At 38.8% G+C, this 24472-nt stretch overlaps 4 protein-coding genes across 5 annotated transcripts; 2 read left to right on the top strand and 2 right to left on the bottom strand.

Annotated features, from left to right (window-relative positions):
- The first annotated feature begins 63 nt into the window (after nucleotides 1–63).
- Nucleotides 64–976, top strand: LOC128261609 (actin-related protein 2/3 complex subunit 5). Its single transcript, XM_052995391.1, has 2 exons — nucleotides 64–374; nucleotides 431–976. Exons 1-2 carry the CDS (start codon nucleotides 162–164, stop codon nucleotides 671–673), a joined length of 456 nt encoding a protein of 151 aa, XP_052851351.1. The 5' UTR covers nucleotides 64–161; the 3' UTR covers nucleotides 674–976.
- A 590-nt stretch (nucleotides 977–1566) lies between these two features.
- LOC128261608 (dynamin-1-like protein) lies at nucleotides 1567–6286 on the bottom strand. Of its 2 annotated transcripts, XM_052995389.1 has the most exons (8): nucleotides 6018–6286; nucleotides 4665–4809; nucleotides 3939–4603; nucleotides 2978–3429; nucleotides 2594–2921; nucleotides 2298–2526; nucleotides 2024–2235; nucleotides 1567–1961 (listed from the first exon to the last, which is right to left on the bottom strand). In XM_052995389.1, the coding sequence occupies exons 1-8, from the start codon at nucleotides 6117–6119 to the stop codon at nucleotides 1905–1907; spliced, it is 2190 nt and encodes a 729-aa protein (XP_052851349.1). In that variant the 5' UTR covers nucleotides 6120–6286; the 3' UTR covers nucleotides 1567–1904. The 2 variants fall into 2 exon arrangements, with proteins under 2 accessions (XP_052851349.1, XP_052851350.1); XM_052995390.1 differs by lacking the exons at nucleotides 3939–4603; nucleotides 4665–4809; nucleotides 6018–6286 and adding an exon at nucleotides 3489–3663.
- A 7658-nt stretch (nucleotides 6287–13944) lies between these two features.
- On the top strand, nucleotides 13945–15069 carry LOC128261630 (uncharacterized). The gene is made up of 2 exons (XM_052995412.1): nucleotides 13945–14086; nucleotides 14144–15069. The coding sequence occupies exons 1-2, from the start codon at nucleotides 14017–14019 to the stop codon at nucleotides 14596–14598; spliced, it is 525 nt and encodes a 174-aa protein (XP_052851372.1). The 5' UTR covers nucleotides 13945–14016; the 3' UTR covers nucleotides 14599–15069.
- Nucleotides 15070–22644: 7575 nt separating this feature from the next.
- On the bottom strand, nucleotides 22645–23724 carry LOC128261321 (ryncolin-2-like). Its single transcript, XM_052994960.1, has 3 exons — nucleotides 23555–23724; nucleotides 22885–23499; nucleotides 22645–22824 (listed from the first exon to the last, which is right to left on the bottom strand). The coding sequence occupies exons 1-3, from the start codon at nucleotides 23683–23685 to the stop codon at nucleotides 22698–22700; spliced, it is 873 nt and encodes a 290-aa protein (XP_052850920.1). The 5' UTR covers nucleotides 23686–23724; the 3' UTR covers nucleotides 22645–22697.
- Between the last annotated feature and the right edge of the window lie 748 nt (nucleotides 23725–24472).

Here is a 24472-nt window from a genome sequence, read left to right as displayed (position 1 = left end):
CCTGTATACATTCCCACTTTTGGATTTGTTCGGTATATTTTGAATTAATACTGCAGCTAGTATTTTGCGTAGTCTGGCCACACTGCCACACATCTGTTTGCCGGAATCGGCTTTGTGATTCATATTTTTGGGAAGAAAAGTGCCAGAAAACGAGCGAAATCATGGCCAAAAACACGTCCAGCAATGCGTTCCGAAAGATCGATGTGGACCAGTACAACGAGGACAACTTCCGGGAGGACGACGGCGTGGAGAGCGCGACAGCAGGTCCGGATGAGAGCGAGATAACGACGCTGCTGACGCAGGGTAAATCCGTGGAGGCGCTCCTCAGTGCCCTGCAAAATGCCCCACTGCGCTGCAAGAACCAGAATGTCAAGGTGGGTGTGTAGCTCTTCTGCCCCCCATGCCAGCTAATCCTCCCGAGATCTTGCAGGACCACGCCCTGAACATCACACTGCGGGTGCTGCTGTCCATCAAGTCGACGCAGATGGACCAGGCCATCGATACCCTGGACCAGAACGATCTGATCGACGTGCTGATGAAGTACATATACCGGGGCTTCGAGATCCCCTCGGAGGGCTCCAGTGGCCACCTGCTGCAGTGGCACGAGAAGGCCTTCGCCAAGGGCGGAGTGGGTTGCATTGTGCGGGTCCTGTCGGACACAAATCGCGCCTAGAGGGGATTACCACAACCAAAGGCGGTCGCAGAGTTACCAACCACCCCGGTGCCCCATCCACAATCCACAATCCCCTATCCCCAATCCCAAACACAACACACAGATTCAAACGCACCACGGAGCATTTAATCAACGCCGGATTAGAGCGCTGGACACCACATCCAATCCACATCGCAGGATTCCTGGAGGTGCCACACCCCAGCTGGAAACCCTCTTCTGTTTCTTTGCCGCAATACAAATGACGTTTTCCAAATTAGATTTTAACTGGTATCCAAGTATTAAAGTTTTTATTACGAAAGGTGAGTGGCAGTGATTTCATTTAAGAGGTTTGCCTTCTGATTTACATAAACAATGGCTAAGAATAGCAGAATTTCAAAAAATTTTGATGAAACTAAACAGTCAAATAATTAACACGAAGGCTTTGGGGACAGAATGTCTTTTTAAAAGTTTAAATTCAATATACGTTTTTTATTTTTTATCCTTTATAAGACTAAATAAATTCAAGCCATAGCTACACAATTACCTCGAGACAACTAATGAATTTCACACCATTGTCTCAATGGTGTATACGTAACTATATCCACTTTTAAATACTAATCTCACAAAGAACACAAAGCAAATTAAAAATTTATGAACTTTGGCATTGTAAAATTACTATCCTTCTTAGAGACCAACATTTTAATTCAATTAAGAAGTAGTAAAACTTTTTGATTCTCGGAATTAATCCAAATAATCAATAATTTTTTGTCCAGAACTATGCGACTTACATTAGTGACTTATCTAATCTAATTTCAAGCTATTACCCTCCACACGGTTACGTTACCCAAATAGCTTTTTAGTAGCTTTCTTTGTTTATCACTTCAATGCAAAATGCCACAAAACACACATAAACGTTGTTTGAATCAACCTTTTCTGCTTTTATTTGACTATTCAATGTGTAATAAGTGCTTTGGATAACCTAATCGAACCAATCACGGCATCTACGACTTCTTATACAATTTAAAAAGCGGCGAGACAAATGCCAGGCGAATCGAAATGCAGGAGTATGCTAAAATGAAAGGCCCAGAAGTGTGGGGTCGCATGCAATTTGATGATAATTCAGTGCCCGGGAAAGGAAACATTTAACAAAGGAGTTCGTTCTTTTAAACGCGTCTTCAATAAATAGTTTTTATGCTGCTTATATGTGGGGATTATTAAGTCGAAAGGGGTTGCTCCAATCGCTGAACAGCGATTACCACATGTGGGTCTCGCGGATCTCGCTGATGATGTGATTCGCCCTCGTCAGTGCCTGAAATGGGATCAATGATTAATACTTAGCTCTCGGTTAATTCATATAGTATAGTAGCTAACCTTCAACATATCTGCCGCCTCTTTTCGGCGCACTGCAATGTGATCGGACTCGTTGAGCAGTGTTTCAGCCCTGTCCGATTTGTAGAGATGGGTGACCAGTTCGCTCTGCAAGTTGTCCTTAACGTAGTTAACCAAGAAATGCATGATGGCCTTTGGTACCGAGTCTTGTATGGATTTGCGCACAATATAGAAATACGATTTGATCAGGCGTTCTGAAATACAAACAAAGCAATTAAGTTAACTTATTAATACAAATATTAAAAATAAGTCGCACCGATGACATCGCAATCCTTTTGCTCCTTGTCAGTGAGGCGACGTGGATTGTGGTTGACCGGCATGTCGGGCAGCAGATTGACTGGCTTCACCGGGCTCACAATGTTATTGTGTACCGGCGTGTTGCTGGCCGAGTTTTCAATGCTGTCCGGACGATTGGGTGCCGGTGGTAAAATGTTTGACAGCCAAGTGCTTGCCATCGAAGGCGTCGAATTCTCGCCCACGTGGTTCTGCAACATATAACGAAAATAGGTTTAAAAACGCTGTGCATATGTAATGTACGCAATCTGCTGGCACCTGGTCATGTGCTTCACTATATTGCTGCTGCTGCTGCTGTTGGTTATTCTGCTGTTGCTGCTGCTGTTGCGCCGTAACCTGCGGCGACATGTGGTTGCGAGGTGTGTTGCCCCGCCGCTGACCCAGATTCATCTGCGAGTAGGGATCGCTGTCCGACTTCAGCAGACTGGGCACCAGGGCGGCATCCTTGTGGAAATCAGGATGCTTGGTGTTGATGTAGGCCAGCTCAATGGCCACGATGTTCTCCACCATCACATTGGTGTGCGGCAGACGTCGGCGCAGCAGCTGCGTGACCACGTCTACGATCTTCTCGTGCAGTTTGGGAAAGCTGTGGGGAAACATATTTATTTATAGCTTTTAATTAGTTGTCTTAGGTAAACCTACCGCAGCATCTCCTGCTGCACTTCGTTGCCGCAGTGCTGAACGATGCGTTGCATCTCCTCGTGAATGAGTTCCACGCAACGCAGTGATGGCTCCTCCAGCCGGCGGATCTGACGCTTCACCAACAGCTCGAACGAGACCTCCGGCACGAAAAGAGCCGGACGTGGACCCGTTGCATTGCGGATGGCCGTGAGTATGTCCATTTTGCTCAGACCCGCCAGCGGGTGAATGGAGTCCAAGGTGCGGCCGAAGGTCTCGTGGAAAATGTAGCAGATCCTGGCGCCGCCGCACAGCTCCGTGGTCTCGATGTTCCGAGCAGTGCCCTCGATTGTGGAGCAGTAGGCGCTGGCGAACTTCGTGATGATCTGTAGCAGCGTCTGGCTCTTGTCGGAGACATCCTCGCCGTAGGAGTTCAGCAGCGATTGGAATTGAGTGGCCATGATGTTGACGCGAGTCTATAAAAATTGGGAAAATTAAGCGAAAGCTTAAACTTAGTTTTCACAGTGTCCTTAACTGCTCTTAATCTTCTCTTGCTTTATCGTAAAAAATATAAAGATCGTTATAAAATCGGTAGCTCAATCTTTGTGAAACGACAAAGAGCTTATTAAATTTAGCAAATTAATTCTTCTACATTTTGAATAAATATTTCAGGCTTTAATTTTCAAAACTAAAAGGTGTTTTTTGAAAGGCGTGAATGTTTGAAGTTTAAATCTTAAAAAGAGCGATATATTCAAAAGTACCGACTAAAATTGTGCAAAAAATAAATATTTCTTAATTAGTTTAATTTAAAGTTGTAATATTAAACAGTTTAATACATTAAAAAGTACCTACTAAAATCTATTTTTTTCAAGGGGATTTGATGCATTTCAACTAACTACAATGTAATTTAGCTCTGTATTTTACAAAGCTTTGTGTTTTTATATTTATATTTTAAAGTCACATAAGATCGATATTATGGACTCACCTTCAGATCAGGCAGGCAATCGCGAATGTGGTGCATCAGGAGTCGGTTGAGGGTCTTGGCCAAATAGGGCGTGCCATTGCGAGTGGCCAGCGTTGGGTACTTGCGCTGCAGGAAGGCCGCCTCGTCCTTCATCTGCTCGTCGATGTGCTTCTGGTCCATGATGTCCTTTTGCGAGCGGTTCATCACACCGATGATGCCCAGCTTGACGGGAATGACCCGGCCGCACAGGATGTCGATGGCATCGGTGCCGGCGTCCATGAGATCCAGTTTGGTGACGACGGCCAGGGTGCGCCGGCCATCGGGATCCACGTCCTTGGCCAGCTTGAGTGCCTCGCTGGTGGCCATGTCCGTGTTGGCAGCGGTCACAGCCAAAATGATGGAATTGGGGTTCTCAATGTACTTGAGCACCAAGTCTTTTATCTGCGCCTCAATGTCTTCCGGCTGATCGCCCACGGGAACCTTGGTGATGCCGGGCAGGTCCACCAGCGTCAGGTTGACCACATGCGTGGAGAATATCTTCAGGTTGATGGGCTCCGGGCAGATGCCCTTGTTGTTGCCCGCCGCACGCTCCGTTTCGTTCTCGATCTCGTTCCGGATCTCGTCGAAGTCCGTGAAGCACTTCTTGGTGTGCAGAAAGCGGCCCCATTCCTCGGCATTGGAGGTGCCTTAAGAGTTGGTTACTTAGAACTGGATATTTCTGAGGTATCTTAGACCATCTTAGCTTACCATTTTCCGCCGAGCGATTCTCGCGATCATCGAGTGGGCTGTAGATCAGCTGCAGGATCAAAGGGCGACGGGTCACGATCCCAGTTCCACGGGGCAGAAAGGAGCGGCCCACCACGCTCTCGATCACCGAACTCTTGCCGGAACTCTGCAAACAAAGGGGTGTGGAGAAATCGCATCAATCGAAGCTGAAACTGGGACTGATAAACGTCGATGACCTGATAGGCAGAGCTCCCAAAGCGTTTGCAACAAGGAAACACTTGGAAACCCGCAGATTAGCCATTGCTATCTGCCACAGTCGGAATTCTATATAACGTTCGACTTTGAACAGCTACAAATTTTAGAATATGTAAGAAAGAACTTCTCTTCTGAAATTTTTATCAATTATTATCTATTAAACTAACTAAACAGCTATTCCCATTTTTTTTAATACCTGTATCCCAAATAAAAACAAAAAAAATATATTGTTTACAAGTAAAAATAAAATTGTAAAAGTTCTAAAAATATTTATTTTAATTTTGTCATCAGTCTTTTGTCTTTTCAGTACGTTTTAAGATCTTTTTTCAAAGAAAAATATCGAACACATTGAAATAATTCATAAAAATAAATTATTCTGGAAAGTTATGATAATATATTATTTAAGTGTTGTCAATGCTATTTTTGCCTTTAATAACTTCTTAAAAAGGGACTATAATATAGCTTTAAATAATAGCAAAGGTTTTTAGAATAAGTTTTATAAAACTAAATTATTTTGTAGATTTGTTTAAGAAACCGCAATTTTCCTGGCATGCTGATAAGAATAATGGAGTTCTCCCTGCAAAATCTTATTTTATTTATTTAGCCAATCAGTTTAAGTTATAGAGGCCCCCCCGTACTTAATATGAATGACTTGTCTAAACACTGAATCATACGGAATTAAATTCAGAGCGCGAATCAAAGTGCAATTAAAGCCGAGATAGAAACACACAACCGAACAAAACTATTGGAGATATATGTTTGTTTGCAATGTGTTTGTGAAGGAATGTGTCACATCAGCAGCTGTTTTTTTCTTTTGTATAATACAGCCGAATATTGATTTTCCATGGGAGCGGCAAAAATTGCCAAAAATAATTATATAAACAATAATGCCGAGCTGAGAGCGGGGAAATATCTCAATAAGAGAGATGGTTTAAAAACATAACTAAAATGCCGGCAAGCGCATTCAGTTATATAATTTGGCGGACACTTGAAAATCGGAGAAGTTGTGCATAAATATATGTATGTATAATTCCGGTTTATTTGGAGTTCTCCTTTTGCGGAAATTGGGGAACTATACTTTTTTTTTGGGGTGCGGAGGGGTTTTTGCAGTTCGCTTACCTGACTGCCGAGAACAACAATTTGGGGCAGTTGTATCGAATCGGAGCCCACCGTGTTGAAGACGTCCTGCAATTTGTTTATGACCGGAATTAGGGCCTCCATCGTGATTGAGATGTGTGCCGGGGGTTCTTCAGATCGCGTTCCACTCGGTTGGCGATAAATCCACGCACATTCAGGCCGTTCTTTGTGGGTTTTTCTGGTTGACGCGAGTACCTAAAGTATTTTTGCAATACGCCAGTGTTGCACAGCAAATTTGTACTGATCTGGCGGGGCTGCCACATCGTTGGAATTCGACTGGCCTGGGTTGCCTCTCAAACGGTTGTTATCGGCCATCACTAGTTTTGGGGCTGCCACCTTTTGCTTGAATTATAAATATTAAAATATGAATTTTTAATTTAAGGAACTTCCCCAATAATTAAGTAATTGTAAAATGCAGTTTCAATTTTCTAAGAAAAATTAATTTCAATTTGTTGTGCTAAATTTTAGTATTGCCACTGTGAGTTCATGGTGAGCTTTACAAGCCCGCCAAAGCTGTGATTTGAATAAGTTACCGTTAATGTTTTGACATTTAAGCTTTTGTTTATACAGAAATTTAATCCAACATTTCTAAATCTCAAATAATATGGAAAGAGACCTTTAATTGGTAAATGCCTACTATAAAAACTACTAACTTATTCTTTTTTTCTATTAATTTTAATTTAATTTTGTTAATAATTTAAAAATTTAAAAAAAGTAAGGGGAACTCATTCCATGTTAAATTTTTAAATAGCATTTACTTTAATAGCATGAATGTAATACCACTGAAAGGGTATTAAAATCTAAATGTTGGAGCAGCAGCCAAGTGGTCAGTCCACGTGCACAAACAAAGAGAGTAGAAAAAGGGACAATCTAGGGACAGGGTCTCAAGTGCTCGAGATTTGCATGTGAATTGGGGCAATGGGGCTGGGAAACCCCTCAGAGCTCTATAAGAATTGGGTGGCGGCATTGTTATACACCCAAAACCCTCACTCCTCCAAACATTTCTCAACCACATTCGATTGCCTGCCATGCATTGTGGGTGAACATGCCTGGCTCATCTGTCGTTTTATCGGTTTATTCATTGCTCTAAGATTCGAGGATGCTCGTCGCCCGGTACACTAAGCATTCAAAATTCGATAGTGGCCCAAATGGTCCAGAATATTGGACGTATAGTATTCCTCCCACTCACGTTTGCCTCATCTGCCCCAGTTGATAACAATTCGCATTGTTGTTTTCCGCCTTCTCACGGCTTTCTTTGAATTGAAAATGACAATGAAAATTGTTACGAGCAGTTTGATATAACTTTTTAATGCTCGCTCATAGCTTTAGTGGCCTACAAGCTATTCAAATGTCTGAATTTTAGTAATATAAAAAACTGTGATCGAATAAATGACAAGTGAAAGGTAGTTTTACAAAACTTACAGCCTCAAAATTAATTTTATGAAAAATTAATTAAATTTTTGACAAATTCTTCAATTTCAGAAAAAAAAATTCCGAACCATTTAAATTTTATAAAAATTTACCTAAAAAAACATCGTTGTGGCCATGTTAAGGCCATTATTCTAAAAAAAAATTAAGGAACATGTTTACCCCCACAGTAATTCACATTCGGAATGTGAAGAGCGAACTGAAAAAGTTTCTTGGATTCTGGACGCTATTCCGTTTGCCCAGGACTATAATTTTAAGAAGCAAGTTAATCAGTTAGTCGATTACATTCATGGAAAGGTGAGTTGCTTATAGTTTATCAGATATTGGATTAACCTGATCATTGTATTCTCAGAATTCGAGGATCAACAAATATAAGAAGTAAAGCTCATCTTATATTTAAAAAAAATGTTTCACAAAATGCTTTAAAACTCTCTCCCATTTTAAGTTGAATCATTAAAGTTGGGATGCAGACTAATCTAATTTTTTGCTTCATTATTATACATTTCGGTGCGTGGCAAGCGGGCTTTCTTAGCATTTTCATAGATAAACTTTTGGCTTCCAATTAACAAATTTGGCCAGCAACTTTGCCAGCAGCACACCTCCGCATTGTGTATAAATATTTCAAAATTTCAGCCATCAAATTGGCATTGTTGGACCGGTAGGAACTTTCGTATCTCGCCTGACAACTTGCCGAAATGTGCGGGGTGCAGAAGTTCTTGACTTGACAGTTATTGCAAAAGACGGGGGCAAAATGGGCCACCATTTTTGGGGGCGGAATATTAATTTGATAATTTTACGGCTGAATGCAAATTCGGTGTCAGAGTCCTTGGCTCTCTAATTGACTGACGAATATTTAAAATATGAATTTCAAATGAAGTTCAACAATTGTCTGCTCCTTTTCTTTTCTCTTCTTTTGCTGGATTAATTATGAAATGATGAAAAGATGACGATGACGATGATGATGATGATGGAGTTGGAGCTGGCGCTGGAACAGCTATTGCCCCGGTGGAGCATTAATCATGTGAAAGTAATTTTGTGCATTTGCATGCGTTGCAGAAAACGATAATTTGCATCCATCATTTTCAAGTGTTTCCGCAGGATTATAGTGCTGCAAGGAGCAGTCTGCATCAGCTTGACGAAGCGTTTCCCTGTCATATCCTGTGTGTGTTTGTGTGTGTGTCGTGTGTGCGTGTGTGTGTGTGGGGATTCCCCTCATTATCCAACGTCGTGTCGTCGTCAATTATTCTTGTTCTACAGCGCAGGCTGCCTGGAAGAACTTTGCATTTAGTTGATGAGCTTCTCGCTTCCTACAGCACTCCCTTCCTTCTTTTCGATGCTTTCGGCTTTCATCTTTCAGCTGACTGCCAGTTGATCAATAGCTCTGCCCGTTTTCCATGGTGTTTCATGCAATTACCTATTTATATTGCGTATACGCCATGTGGAGACGTAGGTTGGATGGAGAGACCTTTCCCTTCGAAATGTTCCTGCCACAACTGCAGCAATAATGAACTTTGATTTTGCCCTTCACATGAATGTTTCACAGCGTGTGGCCTGGGCGGAAATTTTGTGGCGGGAGTTGAAAAATATGCGATATAATTGCTGATTGATGTGGTTCTCAGAAGGTTCTTATAAAAGGCTTAAACAAATTATTTTATTTATTTAATTTATTTATTTTTAAAAAGTTTTAAGAAGAAGACGAAGACTCAATGAGAAGAAGGCCGAATGTATTTTTATGTATAACTTTATTTTTGTCGAATTTCCACCATAAAATATGGTTATTAAAATAAACTTTATCCCTCAATTTTATGACGAGCTGCTCATTAGCATTATTTAACCCATTAAGGGGCCATCAAATTTCGTTTCCTTGTGGCCAAAAAAAAGAGTCTATTAAGTGGGTTGAAATATGAAGACCATGTGTGCAGCCACTTGGCTGCTTTTTTGGTTCGCCCCGGATCTTGGCAGGATGTGGTTACAATTTAGCAGATGTCGCCGCTTTTGGCACCAAACTCTTTGGTCATTAATCTGCCGGAGAACGCGACTGCCAGATGCCGGCGAAAAGTGCGAAAGTATCGCACACATGTTTCCTTTTATTTATTTTTTTTTTGGCAATGCTCTGCTTCTATGTTTAATTGGATTTGCAGCTAAGCGGAATTAGAATGCTCCGTGGGAAAAGTGGAGAGTTACATTTGCATATTCGAGCTGTGGCATCTTGAATGGAAATACCGCAGGCACACTTGAAAAAAAAAGCTTTTGGTTTGGCAGTAAAATTTCTGTTCACATTTTTTGCCCAGAATGTCCTTAAAGTGTTTAAGATTTTTAAAAAGAGAAAATTCTTCATCTCTTTTAAGGAGATACAAAAATAAATATAGTAAGCTAAAATAAAATTATTCATTAAAAAAAGGGAGGATTCGTAGAATTTTTAGATATAGATCTTTTTAAAATGTTTTATAAATTGTAAAACATTTTCTTTGCAGTGCCACTGGGAGGCGACAACAAGCAAGTGTAAATTTCACTTGAACTGATAATTTCACTCAATTTGTGTGCGCTGATGAGCAAAGTTTTCCCATTTGCATGAGACTACGTGTGCCATCTTTTCCTCGAAACCTCCCTTCTTTGGGATGCAAGTTTCCATCTTTAGCTTCTCCTTCATCTGTGCTTGTGATGATTTCTTTTTTTTTTTTTGTCGTCGTCGCTGAGTTGAAGGTGCCAATTAGGGATTTCCGCCTCAATTACTTTCGCGAGCACACGAAAACCAAGTTTGTATGATTTTCGCATGACAAACTTAGGGCTTTCAACTCTGCACCATCACACCTCCCTCCCCTTTCCCCCCGAAAGTGCCTGTTTCCTTCAGCGGAGTATTCACTTCCCCCAAAAAATGTAATTGCACGAGGTGCGCTTCCGAAATGTTGGGTGTGCGTGATAAAAAACTCGTTTGCATTTTACATGTTTCATCTGCAGGTGCAGAAAGCTTGAATAGTTCATGTGGCTTTTCTGGGGACTTGGTAATTTCCATTTCTAGTGAATGGGTTTCCAGCTACTTGATTGGCTCTGCAATTGCCTTAAAATGATTGCAAATATGTAGGGGAATGTATAGAAAAAGCCATATCTAAAAATGTACATTTTGAAAATAATATATAATATGTATAGTTACCAAATCAAAGAATTGGAATAGTGAAATAAATATCATGTTATCAAATTGCATAATAAAATTAAATATATATATAATAAATATTAAATAAACGGATTCATTATTAAAATATTTGTAGTAAAGTGGAAAATAAAAAATTTAAAATATGATATGTATGAACATTTTTTTAAATTGGATATAAAAAAGAGCATTTTTTAATATCGCGATTAAAGTACTTGTTTAACTAATTATAAAATTTATTAATACTTTTCTAATGTTTCCGAGTTGATACGACGTATGTTCTCGATCAAACCGTCTTTCTCTTAACGAAGTACATATCTAATTTGACCGAGTTCTAATGCTTTGATTAACAAGACTCTGAAATAGGCAACCATGCAAACGAGTTTCTGTAAATGCTAAATACACTGCCATCAGGTCGAGAGCCTTTCAAATCAAAACCAATATCGGACGAACGACAAAGGCAAACGTTTCCGTACCTTTTGTCAAGTCACGGAAAGGCCGAGAAGCACTTAGCAATATTGCATTGCAACCGGCATCAAATCGAAGTGGTTAGATATCGAAGGGAATTATTTGTCATTCGAGAATGGTAAGTGGGGAGGGGGAGGAAATGAGGAAGGGGTCAGATGTGTGACGATTCCGGATGGATCCTTGGCTCGTCCTGCTGCTTAAGTGTAATTAAATTCACCCGCGCCCATCCCTCAGAGTGTGGCTCATCAAATGGATTGATTTATGATGATGCCCACCTCCTGCTCCTCTAATTCCATCCTGCCTGCCGCCTGACGAGGCATGACATAATAAATCGTTATGTCCTGGATGGATACTCGATCCTGAGTCCTGGTGACTGGGTCCTGGGACCTGGCACAATGACACCGACTCACATGTCGGCCGTGCACAGATTTGAAAATTAATTTGCGAAAAGTTTCGCCTGCTCAAATCTGGCATTTCGCCTTCTATATGCGCTATATTTATATTTATTATTTAATTTTGCCCCGCTTTCTGTGTACTTTGGCGTATTTTTACGCTCCACTGCTGAAAGCTGCCTCCTTCTTTTTCTTTTCCAGTGTTGACGGCAAAGTTTAATTTTTATTGTTGTTTGACTTTGTTAAATGATTTTTATTGCCTTTCTTCTGCGCTGCGGGACGGGGAGAAGAAGAAGCGAAGCCTTTGCAGGAATTTAATATAACTGCTGTGACCATATTGCCGAGCAAACAATGCACAACGTTCCAGTTTCTGCCAAGCTTCAAGTTAACGAACATCCACCTCTGCCTTTCGTCCACGTCCTGCCCTTTATTGCTCTAGAATTTATTGAAGCTCTCCGTTGAGTTTCACGGTTTGACTTGAGATATGAGGGCCATTTGATTGTTTTGTACAAACCAACGAGTATATGCCGATTTGTGAAGTTTGTCAGCCAACAAACCCTGAAATATAACTGACTATGAGCAAAATCAAAAATGAAAAACCTGAAGGTGAAAATATGATATGAAAAGCAGTCTCGGTAAAAACCGCAACAAAGAGAACCCAAAAATTTAATGAAAATGCTTAAGATGCAGCTGGGTTCAAATTTATGGCATCAAAATAAAATCCATAAATTATAGAAACCCAAATACAACTATCATTAAATACATAATTATAAATAAAACTTTAAACAATATAACACACGAAAACAAATCGTTTGGGTTTTGGTTAAATGCTAAAATATAAAATCAAATTAAAAAAGAAATTGGTATTTGCGGATTGATTTCTGCTCTTAAAAATATTTGAGCTAAGAAATAAATATTATTTGGCATGTTGGCATATTATTTTAACCCGAGCTGTTGTTGTAGTAGGCAATTTTCATATTTTCTCGACAAAAATTTGGCGCCACCACAATAAAGGCGCCTCTCAAGAGCCTGGCGTTCAAAAACATTTTTTGGTGGTTAATTGAAAGGGTTGAACATTAAATTTGATTACAGATGCCAAAGTTGAGTACATTCAGTACAAGGCTTTGATCTTCTTGACACAATGCAAATTAAATTTTGTAGTCAGTCAAAAACCACTATCTAACTAATTTAAGTCATGCAAAAACTATTTATTAAATAATAATAAATAAAATAAAATACAATAAAATTTATATAAAATAATAAACGATATTAAACTTAATTTTGGAAACATATCTTTAATGCCCTATGCCCATCAGTTAAGTGGGTTAATTATCCGGGCAAATGTGGATTCAGACAGCCCAAAGCTTCAATTTGTCTGTCCATGTTTGCGGGAATGATTAATTGCAGTTTGCCGAAAGCCAGTTCGAATCGACGAGTAATGAGTCGACGTCGAATGAATTGCATAATCAGCTGTCAATTACAGTGCTGTCTGATCTGCGGCAGTTGGAGGAGCCTCTATTCGATGCAGCATTAAACAAATTGCGCTGCAGTCTGATGCGAATGAATTGTGAATGGCTGGCAGGCCAACAATGCCTCTGGATTAGAACGAATAATGAATAACGAACAACGAATAACGAATAGTTTCCATGGATGGCCTGCATTTGTGTCAACTGAATTGTTATGGATGTATGTTTGCATTACTGAGCGGTATATCTTTTTCAATTCCCCCTGCTCGGCCTCGTTTTGCCGGCGATTGTCCTGCGAAGGACAATGTACGCATTGCGTCACAGCAACAGAGAGAGATACGCCCATTGTTCGAGCTGAAACAAAGCCAAATCCTGCGATGCGACATTGTGCCCCCTTGTGAGCCGTTCGTTCCTTCAGCCTCGGCTTTAGTCATAGTTTTAATCTCACTAATGGCTGGCAGGGTTTCAAGTCGATGGCTACAAAAGCCCACAGAATCCTGTTCATGTCACAAAGGTCGTTCGCTGCACTCGACAACTCAATTTCTCCCCCTTTCCTAAAAAAAAGAATCAAGATTGTAAACACAAAGCACAGCCCATATACACATCAGCTGGTCCATATTATTTTGGTTATGGTATGCGTTTTGCTTAAAAGATTAAACCAAAAAGCTTGAATTTAGGTATACAAAGTTTTGTAGTATTTAAAACTTAAAATACTAAACCTTTCTTTTTTTTTAGCAATGTTACTTAAGCCCAAAAACTCTTAGCTCATAATATTTTGCAAATCCAAGTTGTGCTCTTAGTTAATCATCAAAAATACAATAATAATTATAATCTATAGTCTGTAATATGGAAAGTCAATAAGTCAATTCACACATGAGTCTGAGTCTCTCTGAGTAAATTCTATAAACTAAGCTTGTATTTTGCAATCAATAAACAAATCTCTTAGTTAGCTTTTATAAAATAGAGAGTGATTGAAAATCAGCAGTACTCTTTTCTCTACCTGGCTAGCAAGATGATAATAGAATTATAGAACGTCAGTTAAACTTGGCAACTCGGATCGCAAACAAGTTACTGCCGCAATGCGCGAACTAGAAATTCTACGAATTTGTTTGATTATCGGTTCTCTATTATTGTGCAATTGCTTTGCTAGTAAGACTAAATGTTTATAGTTATTACCGACTAATAATAGTTTTTTGTTTATAACAGATGCCAAGCCATACGTTAATGACTTTGTGTTTCCCTCTGAGGATGAGCAAAATAAACGAGAATATCCTCTTTGGGAGCCGATCAAAGTTGATCAAGGAACCGAATCCAGTGATTACAATGGACAACGGGGCGTATGGGTAACGAGCGATATTAAAAGTATGGATAAGTGCCGCGACTTTCAACTCGATGAGTCTTCTGGACACGTTCGTTTGATTTTTATCAGTTACAAAAAAGTCTGCGATCCTCTGGAGAGTTTAAATAGGGCTCTGACTGAGGAACTCAATCTTCCGGAACTTGTTTTTAGTGTCAAAGTTGTGAAGAGCGGAAAAAGTCGCTTAGTTTTTGAACTGCCAAATGCCGTGGATGCCTTTTTAACTCTAAATAATTATTGTAAATTATGTCATGATCGGCATAATCTCACCTATGAAATTCTCAATGTTGAGGGTTCTAAATGAATCAAATAATACAAGACTTAAAGATAATAATAATTTAAAAGCTTTTTCAAAAATATATACTTCTGTAAGCTGGTTTTCCACCTGACTTTATTGCTACTAATTTCCCCGGTTATTTTAGTCAATAATTGTTTAGAAATTCTATATTACAAATTGATCTGTGCTGTTAAATGATGAATGACGAGATAGTGTACACCATATTTCTATATTATACTCTATGGTCGGGGCTTACCCTATAAAATAATTGCCACTGATTATTTCTAAATATAAGAAACTATTTAAGTTATAAACTGATGATTTGCCATTGTAATCTTTAGCTCTACAAAAAACCGGATATGTATAAAAGTTTCTAAAAAGGTCAAAACGAGTAGGAATAAACATTTAAGGGTTTGACTCATCAATTGACATACTAATGGGTTTATAATCATCAATATCAATAAAGCAGCGGGTAACCCCCCAATAAAGTAACCTCAACTGACCCCAAACTATTGTTTGCAGCAATCGAACAATTGAAAACCATAAATATGGGGATGTGATTCAGAGCGAGCTTTGTTTGTAGCGGATGCGGATCCATTTGGACGTCGGTGGCCAGGTGAACGTGGACTACATGAATGCAATTAAGTTTGTTCGGCGTCATGACGCATTTTGTGTGGGTGCTTAGGGGGGGGGCAGTTTAGCTCGTCTATTGATGTTGCTGTTTTTGTATTAACTGGGCTGGGACACCCCAGTACCAGTGTGCCGGTGTACCCCGCTTGTTGTCGCGCTGGTTGCCCTCGCTGTTCAACATGGCCACAATGGAATAGTTGGAAATGGGGAGGATGGTGAAGTGGGCGAGCGGAGCTTTACAATTTACACATTAATTATGAGCAGACATGTGTTGTAGGCGTTTTGGCCAGGATCCTGGCGCTGGCTCGAGTCTTGCGGTGCGGTAACAGGTGCCTCCTGTTACTTCATCGCCCTCCACATACACTGCACAAAATTAAAGTTAAAACTCTGAAATCAGTGAAACGTATTTCCTTAAAAAAAAATTCTACATTCATTAGCTAGGCCTAATCAAAAGTAACTAAGAGCGAAACAAAGTAACTTAATTCTTAAAACTGCGGATTAAAAATTATTTATTTTTTTACTTTACATTTTATTCATTATAAGTTTAAAGTACATATAGTTAAACTCTTAGACAATTAGATTAGATTAAAGAAAAAAAATCTGCGATGTTCTGAGAAACGATGCTTATATTACCTTTTTTTGCTTCAAGTGCCGATGTATGCAAATTCAGGTTAGGCAAAATATGCCCCTGGCCGGGTTTTATGGCAGCGAATTAATGAACGCAGCCAACGAGCCTGGCAATAACAAGAACGTGGGGAAGGGTCATTATTTTGCCCATGTCCCTGCTCCAGCTCCTCCAGATCCTTCGTCCTTTAGTCCCTCGCAGCGGCGAATGCAATGTGGCCTGGTCAGCTTGCGGCTCCACGAAACACCTCTGTTAAACCTCCCGCCGCCGTGCACAATAATAGCAATAATTTATCACCCCGGACTCAAATTATGCATGAACTCAATTGTGCGTGAAATTAAATTTTAAGCGCAAACAAGGCGACTTGTCGGCTCGGCCCCTGTTTACCCCAATAATTTGGCTAATTTCACTTGTGAGCAGCAATCGGCCAAAGCAACCCGGAACCCACAAGCCATCCAAGCCAAATATTATTGAAAATATTTCAGATTGCTCAATGCAGCCACAAATGACATGAATTGGTTTTGCTCTAATTGAGAGCTTCTTGCGTTTCAGTTTCAGCGTTTAAATTGGAAGTCCACTTTAAGGTTTAAAAAGAAAACTATGTTCTCTAGAATTTCCACAGATTCGAAGAGCTCTGAAAAATGAATACCTGAATTGTATATTTATGTACTGCAATAATCTTTTCTTCTATACATTTAGATTTAGAACTCTGATGAACATTTTTATGAAGCCTGAAAATAAAGCAAGCAAAAATCGAATTAATCAATCACAATTCGAATTTTAAACAACTTTTATCATCTACAAACTTTTCTTCAATTTACTTTATTTCCTTCTCAAACTTCTAAAACTCAAAGATACATATTCGAGCCAGTTGAAGTAAATTTGTCGGCGCGAAATTCCCAAAAGACATAAAATAGCAAACTTTTCGATTGCATTTTTGTCGCAAAAGTAGCTCTGATTGCTTTAAAAATAATTTATTGAGTCAATTGACTTTTGCAGTGGATTCTCCGCAAATAAACGCACTGCAATCGAACTTACAATCTCCGGGGAGCCCCACACATTCACTTGATTTGATTGTGTTGACTCTGCAGAGGGAAATAAACTTAAGTGCAGCACAGCCCCACAGTTCCACGTTCCTGAGTTTTTGGTTCGATTCGGTTTCATTCGAAATTTATTGCGGCCGGAGTTCGTTCACATGGCAAGTTAAAGCTTCGGTTACATGACTCATTCAAACTGCCGGAATTTGCTCATTTCGGGGCTGGGGGAAAAACCCGGGCATTTGCGAAATTCTGACTCAGACTCTGGCCAAATGCAAGCCGAGTCACACATGTCAATTCAATTTGATCGGAGGACCGTGACGGATGGAGCAGGCCTAGCCGGAGCTCAAGTTGAGTCCTTGTTTCCACCAGGGACAACACAACTCCACTAGAAACTCGATAGGGACCTGGTTGAGGGGGACCTGTCTAGAATTGGCCAAATAAAAATGTCTCTTTTTCATTTCCATTGATTGACAGACGAAGTCGAAGGAGGAAAATGTCTCGTTCTATATGCACTGTGACTTGTCATTGAAATATCATTTATAATTGGAAGGCATTTCCAAATGCCCAATTCCATTCTAACTCTGAGAGCACATTTTTAAAACGAATTTTTATCAAGATAAACAAGAAAGCAAATCAGGGATGAGTAAAAATATATATCTGACTGTTGAACTTAAAATTGAATATTTAACTGAAATATAAAATCATAAAATTGAATACAATGCAAATTTAATTACAGGATTTAACATTAAAATATTTCAATAATTGTGCAAAATATAAGATGTAATGTATTTCGCATTTGATTTAGATGCAATTTATTTAATTTAAATATGGTTTATATTTAAATACAATATTAAAATATTAAAATTAGTTTCAAAAATTGTAAAAACAAAACTTAAAACTTAAAAAGTCTCTGGATAAACTTACTTGGCTTGACTTCCAAAAAACAATTTTAAATTTAAATTAAAATTTTCTTTTTTAAAATTCTATAATCTTAATACATCAACTTTCTGCTATTAAATATTCTGTTAAGAGAGTCTCCACTTGCATTCAGCTATTTAATTTGAAACCCACCACCAATTCAGCAGTCACATCACTGCTGTTGGGCGACAACGGAAGTAAAGCTACAAAATGTTGCAGCTTTGCGGTCGTCGAGTGGATTGTAAGTTGGTCGTTTGGCTTTTGTATAAGAGCTAAGCAGTGAATTAAGTGTGAATTAATATGTACCAACTTAGATTCATTGTAAAATAAATAAAATACCATTTAATAAGTAACAACAAAGCATTTATAAAAATTAAGAAATACATAAAGCCAAACAAATAACCATAAAAACTTTTCAAAAACATTCCTTTTTTGAAATCAAACTTTTTAAGTAATTGAATTCATAGAGTAATTCGACCAAGCAAGTCAAAGCTAAGATTTATTCCAGCGTAACATAAAAATAGCACAAATAAATAAATATTATTTTGAAATTGAATTTATGGCAAATGCTAGTGCGAAAAGATGAAAAATGTGTATCAATACTTTTGGCAAAGGATTCTTGCAAAATGCTGAGTGTAGATATTTTATGTTTTCGTTGCCGCAATTGCTAGTTGTTCGACACTTTCAGAACAACAAAAATGTATGTGATAAATAATGCCAAATCGAATATCATAAATTCAAAACAATTTTCGATTTGCTTTTTGGCAAAGATTTTTTGGAGAAAACCAAGTACAGAATGTATTTTATTCCACAAATAATTTTTAATATTTTTAATGAAATATATGCTCAGATTTTTGCTGCCTCGAAATTTTTAAAACTTAATCAGCTTACATTTGGCAGATGTCGATGTGCAATTTAAAATCTTTTAAACTGGTTCTTATTAAAAACAAATATACTTTACGGCTTTAATGTTGTTGATTCACTTGTGGGTGTGCGGATTACCCCACTCCTGTTTTGGTATCAAGTATCTCTTTTGTCTCGTTGTTGGTCGCTTAATTAATTTATTTAATTACATACCCATTTGCATTCATTTTTAAACAGCTGGCAATGTTGCCATTATGTCGAATTCGTATCTGTTTTCGTTTCCCTCAAAATGAATAACAAACTGAACGAAAATATCAGCAAATTATGCATCGCCTGCATCGCATCAATTGCTTTTGTGGCAATGACAAGCTGGAAACGAATGGAAAATAAATTATGAAATGTAATGGTGTGCAAATAATCATAAATTGGGTTAAACATTGATCGCAACAGTTCTAAAGCTTAGTCGAAATAAAATAATGAAGTCAACGTATTGCAGGGTATTGGAACAAGGCTTAAAATGAAATTACGTAAATTTTAATGACCATAATTTTGCTCAGATTAAACAAGGAAACCCTTTTAACAAAAGACTTAAAAAGTTTAAAGCCCTCAAAAAGGGTAAGCAAAAATCGTTAAACTCGAGCATTAACTTAAAGGTTTAAAATCTTTTAAAACTCAGAAAATCCGTTAAAGATTGCGTATCCGTCAGGTGGGGCACAACATTTTATTTTCGGTGTGTGTATTAAATAAATTAATAATTAATTAGCTTCACAAATTAGTTATATTATTTCGTTTAATAGATTTTAATTGATTAAAAATATAATTGTGGCTAGGGATTTCTGGCAATTAGTTTAATTACTTGTTTAATTAAAAATTGCGTTTTAAGCCAAAGCTAGAAACCAAAAGCCGCAAATTTGATTTTAAAATGTAGGAGGGAAAATCGGCACACAGGCTAATTAATTAATAAAATGTAAAAGGGCTTTTCAAAAGTTTATATAAAATATAAGCAACTACAAAGCACATCCTAAATATTCGCATAAATAATTAAATGGCCAAGCTTGTGCCAAATATAAGTCCCATCGAATAGTCTCATGCATGCACGCAACTAAACCCAATAGCCAATTTCATATGATTCGGTCATGTAATTTTAAGAGCTAAAATCCCTGCATCTCTGATTTGCATTGGAATCCAAATAAAGAACGGGGCTAGAGTCGGACGCATACATATTCAGAAAGATTTCGCATGCGGCGCACATTTTTGAATACATTTGACAATTTTCGTAAGAGAAATGAGAAATATTTGCATTTACTTGAGTAGCAGCAGCGACAACGACGCCTGCGACTACGACGACGACGACGGCAATGCAAAAATGTAATTTCCATGAAAGCAGCCAGCGCTGGAGAGGAATGGGCTTGAGAATGAGAATGGAAATGGGGTGTGGGTGTGGTGTTAGGGGATGTGGAGTCATGAGCCAAGCTGGAGTCATCCGAAGTGGCTGCAAGTGCGCAGGCATTCGGGCCATACCCCAAGCCCTGGGTTTCACTGTGATCCCGGCATTGCTGCACTCGGAGAAACGAATTTATGTCATAATAATGAATTCTATTTACATAAATTTGTTTTAAACTTTTTTAAAATAGTTAATACATTGATTAAATAAATAAATTTTTATTTATATACAAAGATAAACATACATATTTTTGAAATAAATAATTATTTTGTATATAGTTTGGCCGTTCTTAAGTGCTTGTTATGAAATTTAAGACTTCTAATTAATTAACTTACAAATAAAATAATATTCATGTTCAAGATATTTGTGTTCATTTACATAGGTGCATTATAGATTATTTATTATTATTATTATTATTTTATTCCAATAATTTAGATATAAAATTCCTTATAAAATGTTAAAAATAAGTGATTTTTTCACCAAATTATTTTTTTTAGTGCAGGCAGTAAAACTGTGCAGGCGAGGAAAGTTTCCTGGCGTGTGGGGACGACGAGGCGTTGACGGCGGTGTCTATTGTGCGGGTTAGTAGCGGCTGCATTTGCATCCCGACAGCAGATGCTGCACTCACCCACCAGAATCCAGAACGCAGAATTCAGAGGAGGAATGGGATGCGAGCTGGGCGATGTGGGCGGACTGAGAGATTTTCCAGAGCCTGTCCGGCTGGCATGAAATATTTGACTTTTGATTAAAGCACCGACTCAAGTGCTCGACTACGATCTCCCTGGCGTTCTGCCCTGCCACTTGACAAGATTCACTTGTCTCTCAAATGCATTTCATATTGTGTTGCATAATTTTCTGCGGTTTCCCCAAGCTCTAATGTGGGCAACCCTAACAAAAAGAACCAAAAAAAAAAAGAACGCTCGACTTTGTGAAAAGTTTTCCAAGAAGTTACTGGGGAACTAGTTCCGTCGCCGTTGTCATCGGGCCTGTTGTTGTGGTGTTGCGAAATATGCATTGTTTGTGGCGGTGCAAATATAGCAGTCGTTTCGACTTCTATCTGGCTGGCAAAAGTGTTGCCCAAGCTGCTGCTGCACTTGTGCCAAAACTAAACAGAGCGAGAAGTTTTATGGAATTACACGTTCCAGTGCCGAACAACCCCTTAATGGCATGTGAAGGAAAATACGTTTTGGGGCCTGCACATGATTCTTAACAGTTGGCTTTCTCAAACCGATTACCGTCAACTATATTTACTTAAATCAAATTTTAGAAATTTTAAGGTCTATAAAAAAACTCTGTACAAATAAAAAAGGCTTGAATAATATTTGTATTTTTGTAAAATATTAGAAATCTTTAACAAAACTGCAATGAATAATATTATATTTAAAATATTTAATCTTTAATATTTATTGATTACTTGATTACTTGATTACGTATTCAAAGGTAAAAACTTGATTGAAAGTCCATAAAGTTTCTTCTACTTATAACATTTAAGTAAACATGGTTTATTGTAATGCCAATTTGCTTAAGAATACAAATTCGAGTACAGAACCATATATCAATTGAGTTAAATTGGCATGTGAATGTGGACCACTTGAGCGCGGCAAACACCGAAAAATCTTCGAGGCAACACTTTGTTCGGGCCAGGACAAAAAATTAATCATACGCTCTGGTTGCCAGCACAGTCGAGGGGAATTTCGCAGGGATCAAGGGGAGAATATTATTGCGGTACAAAGGGCAAATTAATTTTTCATAAAAGGCGAACCACGCGGCTACCGCAGCGCTGGCAAAGGGGTTCTTGTACCTCCAGGACCTGCTCGTTCTGCTCCTCCTGCTCCTCATCCTCCTCCAGATCTTGCGGTTTGCTGCTCACGCACGTACCTGGCACACCAAACACACACGGGTATACAGATATACACTCGCATATACGGGCTGGGCGCAATTAATTTTCAATGTGCGCTTTATGCAGCTCCTTGCCGGCTCCGGATTTCGTTCCCTCCGGCGGGAAAAGGGGAAAAAATGCGGCTGCCAAGGTCCTCAGTCCCCAGTCCCCAGTCCCCAGTCCCCAGCCCAGTTGCGATGGCGAGTGCGGCGGGGCGCACTAATTGCCACACAAAAAGCGGCAAAAAGAATTGCAGCCCAGCCCTTCGAGCTCGAGCCCTCGAACAACTCTTGATCGCATCGCTGGCTAATGTGATGTGTGCTTAATTTCCGTTCTTCAGCTAATTGGCCTCGTTTGCCAGGCATTCGCTAATTACTTAATCATCAGCCGCACTGACAGCCCCTAGTTTTTGAATAAATGAACAAATCACGGCCATCTTTAAGGCAAGAAACTATAAGAGCGAACAAAAAAAAATTGGAAAATACATATTAAAAATAATCTTTCAGTTTCTTAATTGGGTGTAAAAGTTTTAAGCATCTCCCGTTTTTCTTAGTAACTATAATGTCTATAAATATATGCCTGAACTTTAATAATTTGATTTATGGACTATAAAGACTAATTATTTCAAAAAGCAAATTGATAATCACATAATAATCTACAAAAAGAGCGTTGTAAAAAAAAATAAGATTTGTTTAATCACATTTGACATAAGTTTCGGATTTTATTTCAATGGCACTGCCTCTTGGGCCTTATCATCATTTGAGCATGTTTTAGCGAGTAGGTGTGCCCCTTAAACTGATACCAGTTGATGCCCTTTCCATGGGTGTTATCGCCATACTTGCCAGCCAAGTTGCTACAGAGAAAAATGTAATATAATAAATTTATAAAATATAGTAGATATTTAGATATTTACCTGTGGTGACAGGCATTGTACCACCAAGCACTGCTATAATTTGTGGCACAATTTACAGTGCCATGTTTGTCGTTGTCGCGATCTTTGGTGGTAAATTTCTGGCCCAAATGTGTGGCCATTGCATCGCCGGCATTTCCCGAAGTGTTGCCCAATGATTCCAGGGCGAAACCATCCTGTTCCGAGCCAATTCTGAAATTATCGTATATCTGGTATCGCCGATCTCCCTCATTGTCTTCGAGCAAAACCAATAACTCCTGGGTTTGCGATGAAGTTATAGCATGCAGCTTATCGAGTCCCAGGAAAAACTCATTCTCCAGTTTTCCAAAACCATTTTTATAGTCATTCCAATCTCGGAAAAAGTCCTCACTGCCGTCTGTACGACGCAATATGATGGTCCAGCCACCACCGTGACTTAGCTGATCGCAGGCCACAATAAAGGGGTGCTTACTGTACTCGGGCACCACAATGACGTTGATTTCACTGTGCTGCGTCAGCACCGAAGGTTCGGCGCAACTTTTTCCGTACAATTTTGTCTCTACTCCAGTTCTTGATAGGCATTTTTCCAGTTTCTCAGATAAGTCATCCAATATCTCTCCATGTCGCTCCTGCTCCACACTAAGATTTAAACTAGTTAATATAAAATTAATTTAATTTAAGAGACAAAACCAACCGCACTGCTATCATCTGAGATCGTATAGACGCCGCATTGCCGCAAATGGTTGATAATTCACACACTTTTTCAGCATTTATAGAGAGGAATGTATTAAAGATTAAAATTGAGAATGAGTAGAAGCGCACCATGGTGACTGTACAGAGCAATTGATGACCGCAGACTGAGCTGGCAAGTATTTATACTAAGACGGCGAGGCAAAAAATATTCAGATTTTCCTATCGGCAAAACCCAGTTTATTTTAGATTAATACAGTGCTTCCCGGAAGATTGTTTACATTTAGGTTTATAAGCGCCCAAGTAATTTGGGAATAAAACAACAACAATTATTTTATATACCTTTCAATCAAGCATGCCTATATTATTGCCCAAAAACCACTTCTCATCTGGTTTTTTTTTTGCACTGGAGGACATGTGTTTCAATGGATTGCACTCGTATCCATCAAATTCGTTGTGTTGTCAACGTTTCCGGTCTGGCGGGACAACCAGGACATCCAGGACAGATGTCTCTTGGTTTCGAACTTAGTAACGAGCTCATCCGTAGCCCAGCCACCAAAACCCACTGCTGTCTGTCAAATTGAGCGCAAAAGCCTTGGCAGCCAGCTCAGGTGACATCAGTTCCATCTCGTTACAGTTTGAAGTTTACCGTGTGTGACAGGCCTTGGGTTTTGTGGGCGGACAACCGCAAAAAAGTTCAAGCGAAAAGTTTTCAGAGTGCAGAGACAAGTAAAAACAAAGAATTTTTATTACACTCGCAAAAAAAAAGACCGCTAAATTGAGCATCCTTTAAGTTAAAGTTTTAAAAGATTTCGATTTTGACTCTTGAATATAGTTTACAATTTAACAGATTTTAAAAAGTTTGCAATTAAATCAGTAAACAAATTTTAAAAATAATTATTAAAATATGATAAATTATTAA

Source organism: Drosophila gunungcola, unplaced genomic scaffold (assembly GCF_025200985.1).
Source record: "Drosophila gunungcola strain Sukarami unplaced genomic scaffold, Dgunungcola_SK_2 000001F, whole genome shotgun sequence".
Classification (NCBI taxonomy): domain Eukaryota; kingdom Metazoa; phylum Arthropoda; class Insecta; order Diptera; family Drosophilidae; genus Drosophila; species Drosophila gunungcola.
This window is presented reverse-complemented; position numbering and strand designations above follow the sequence as displayed.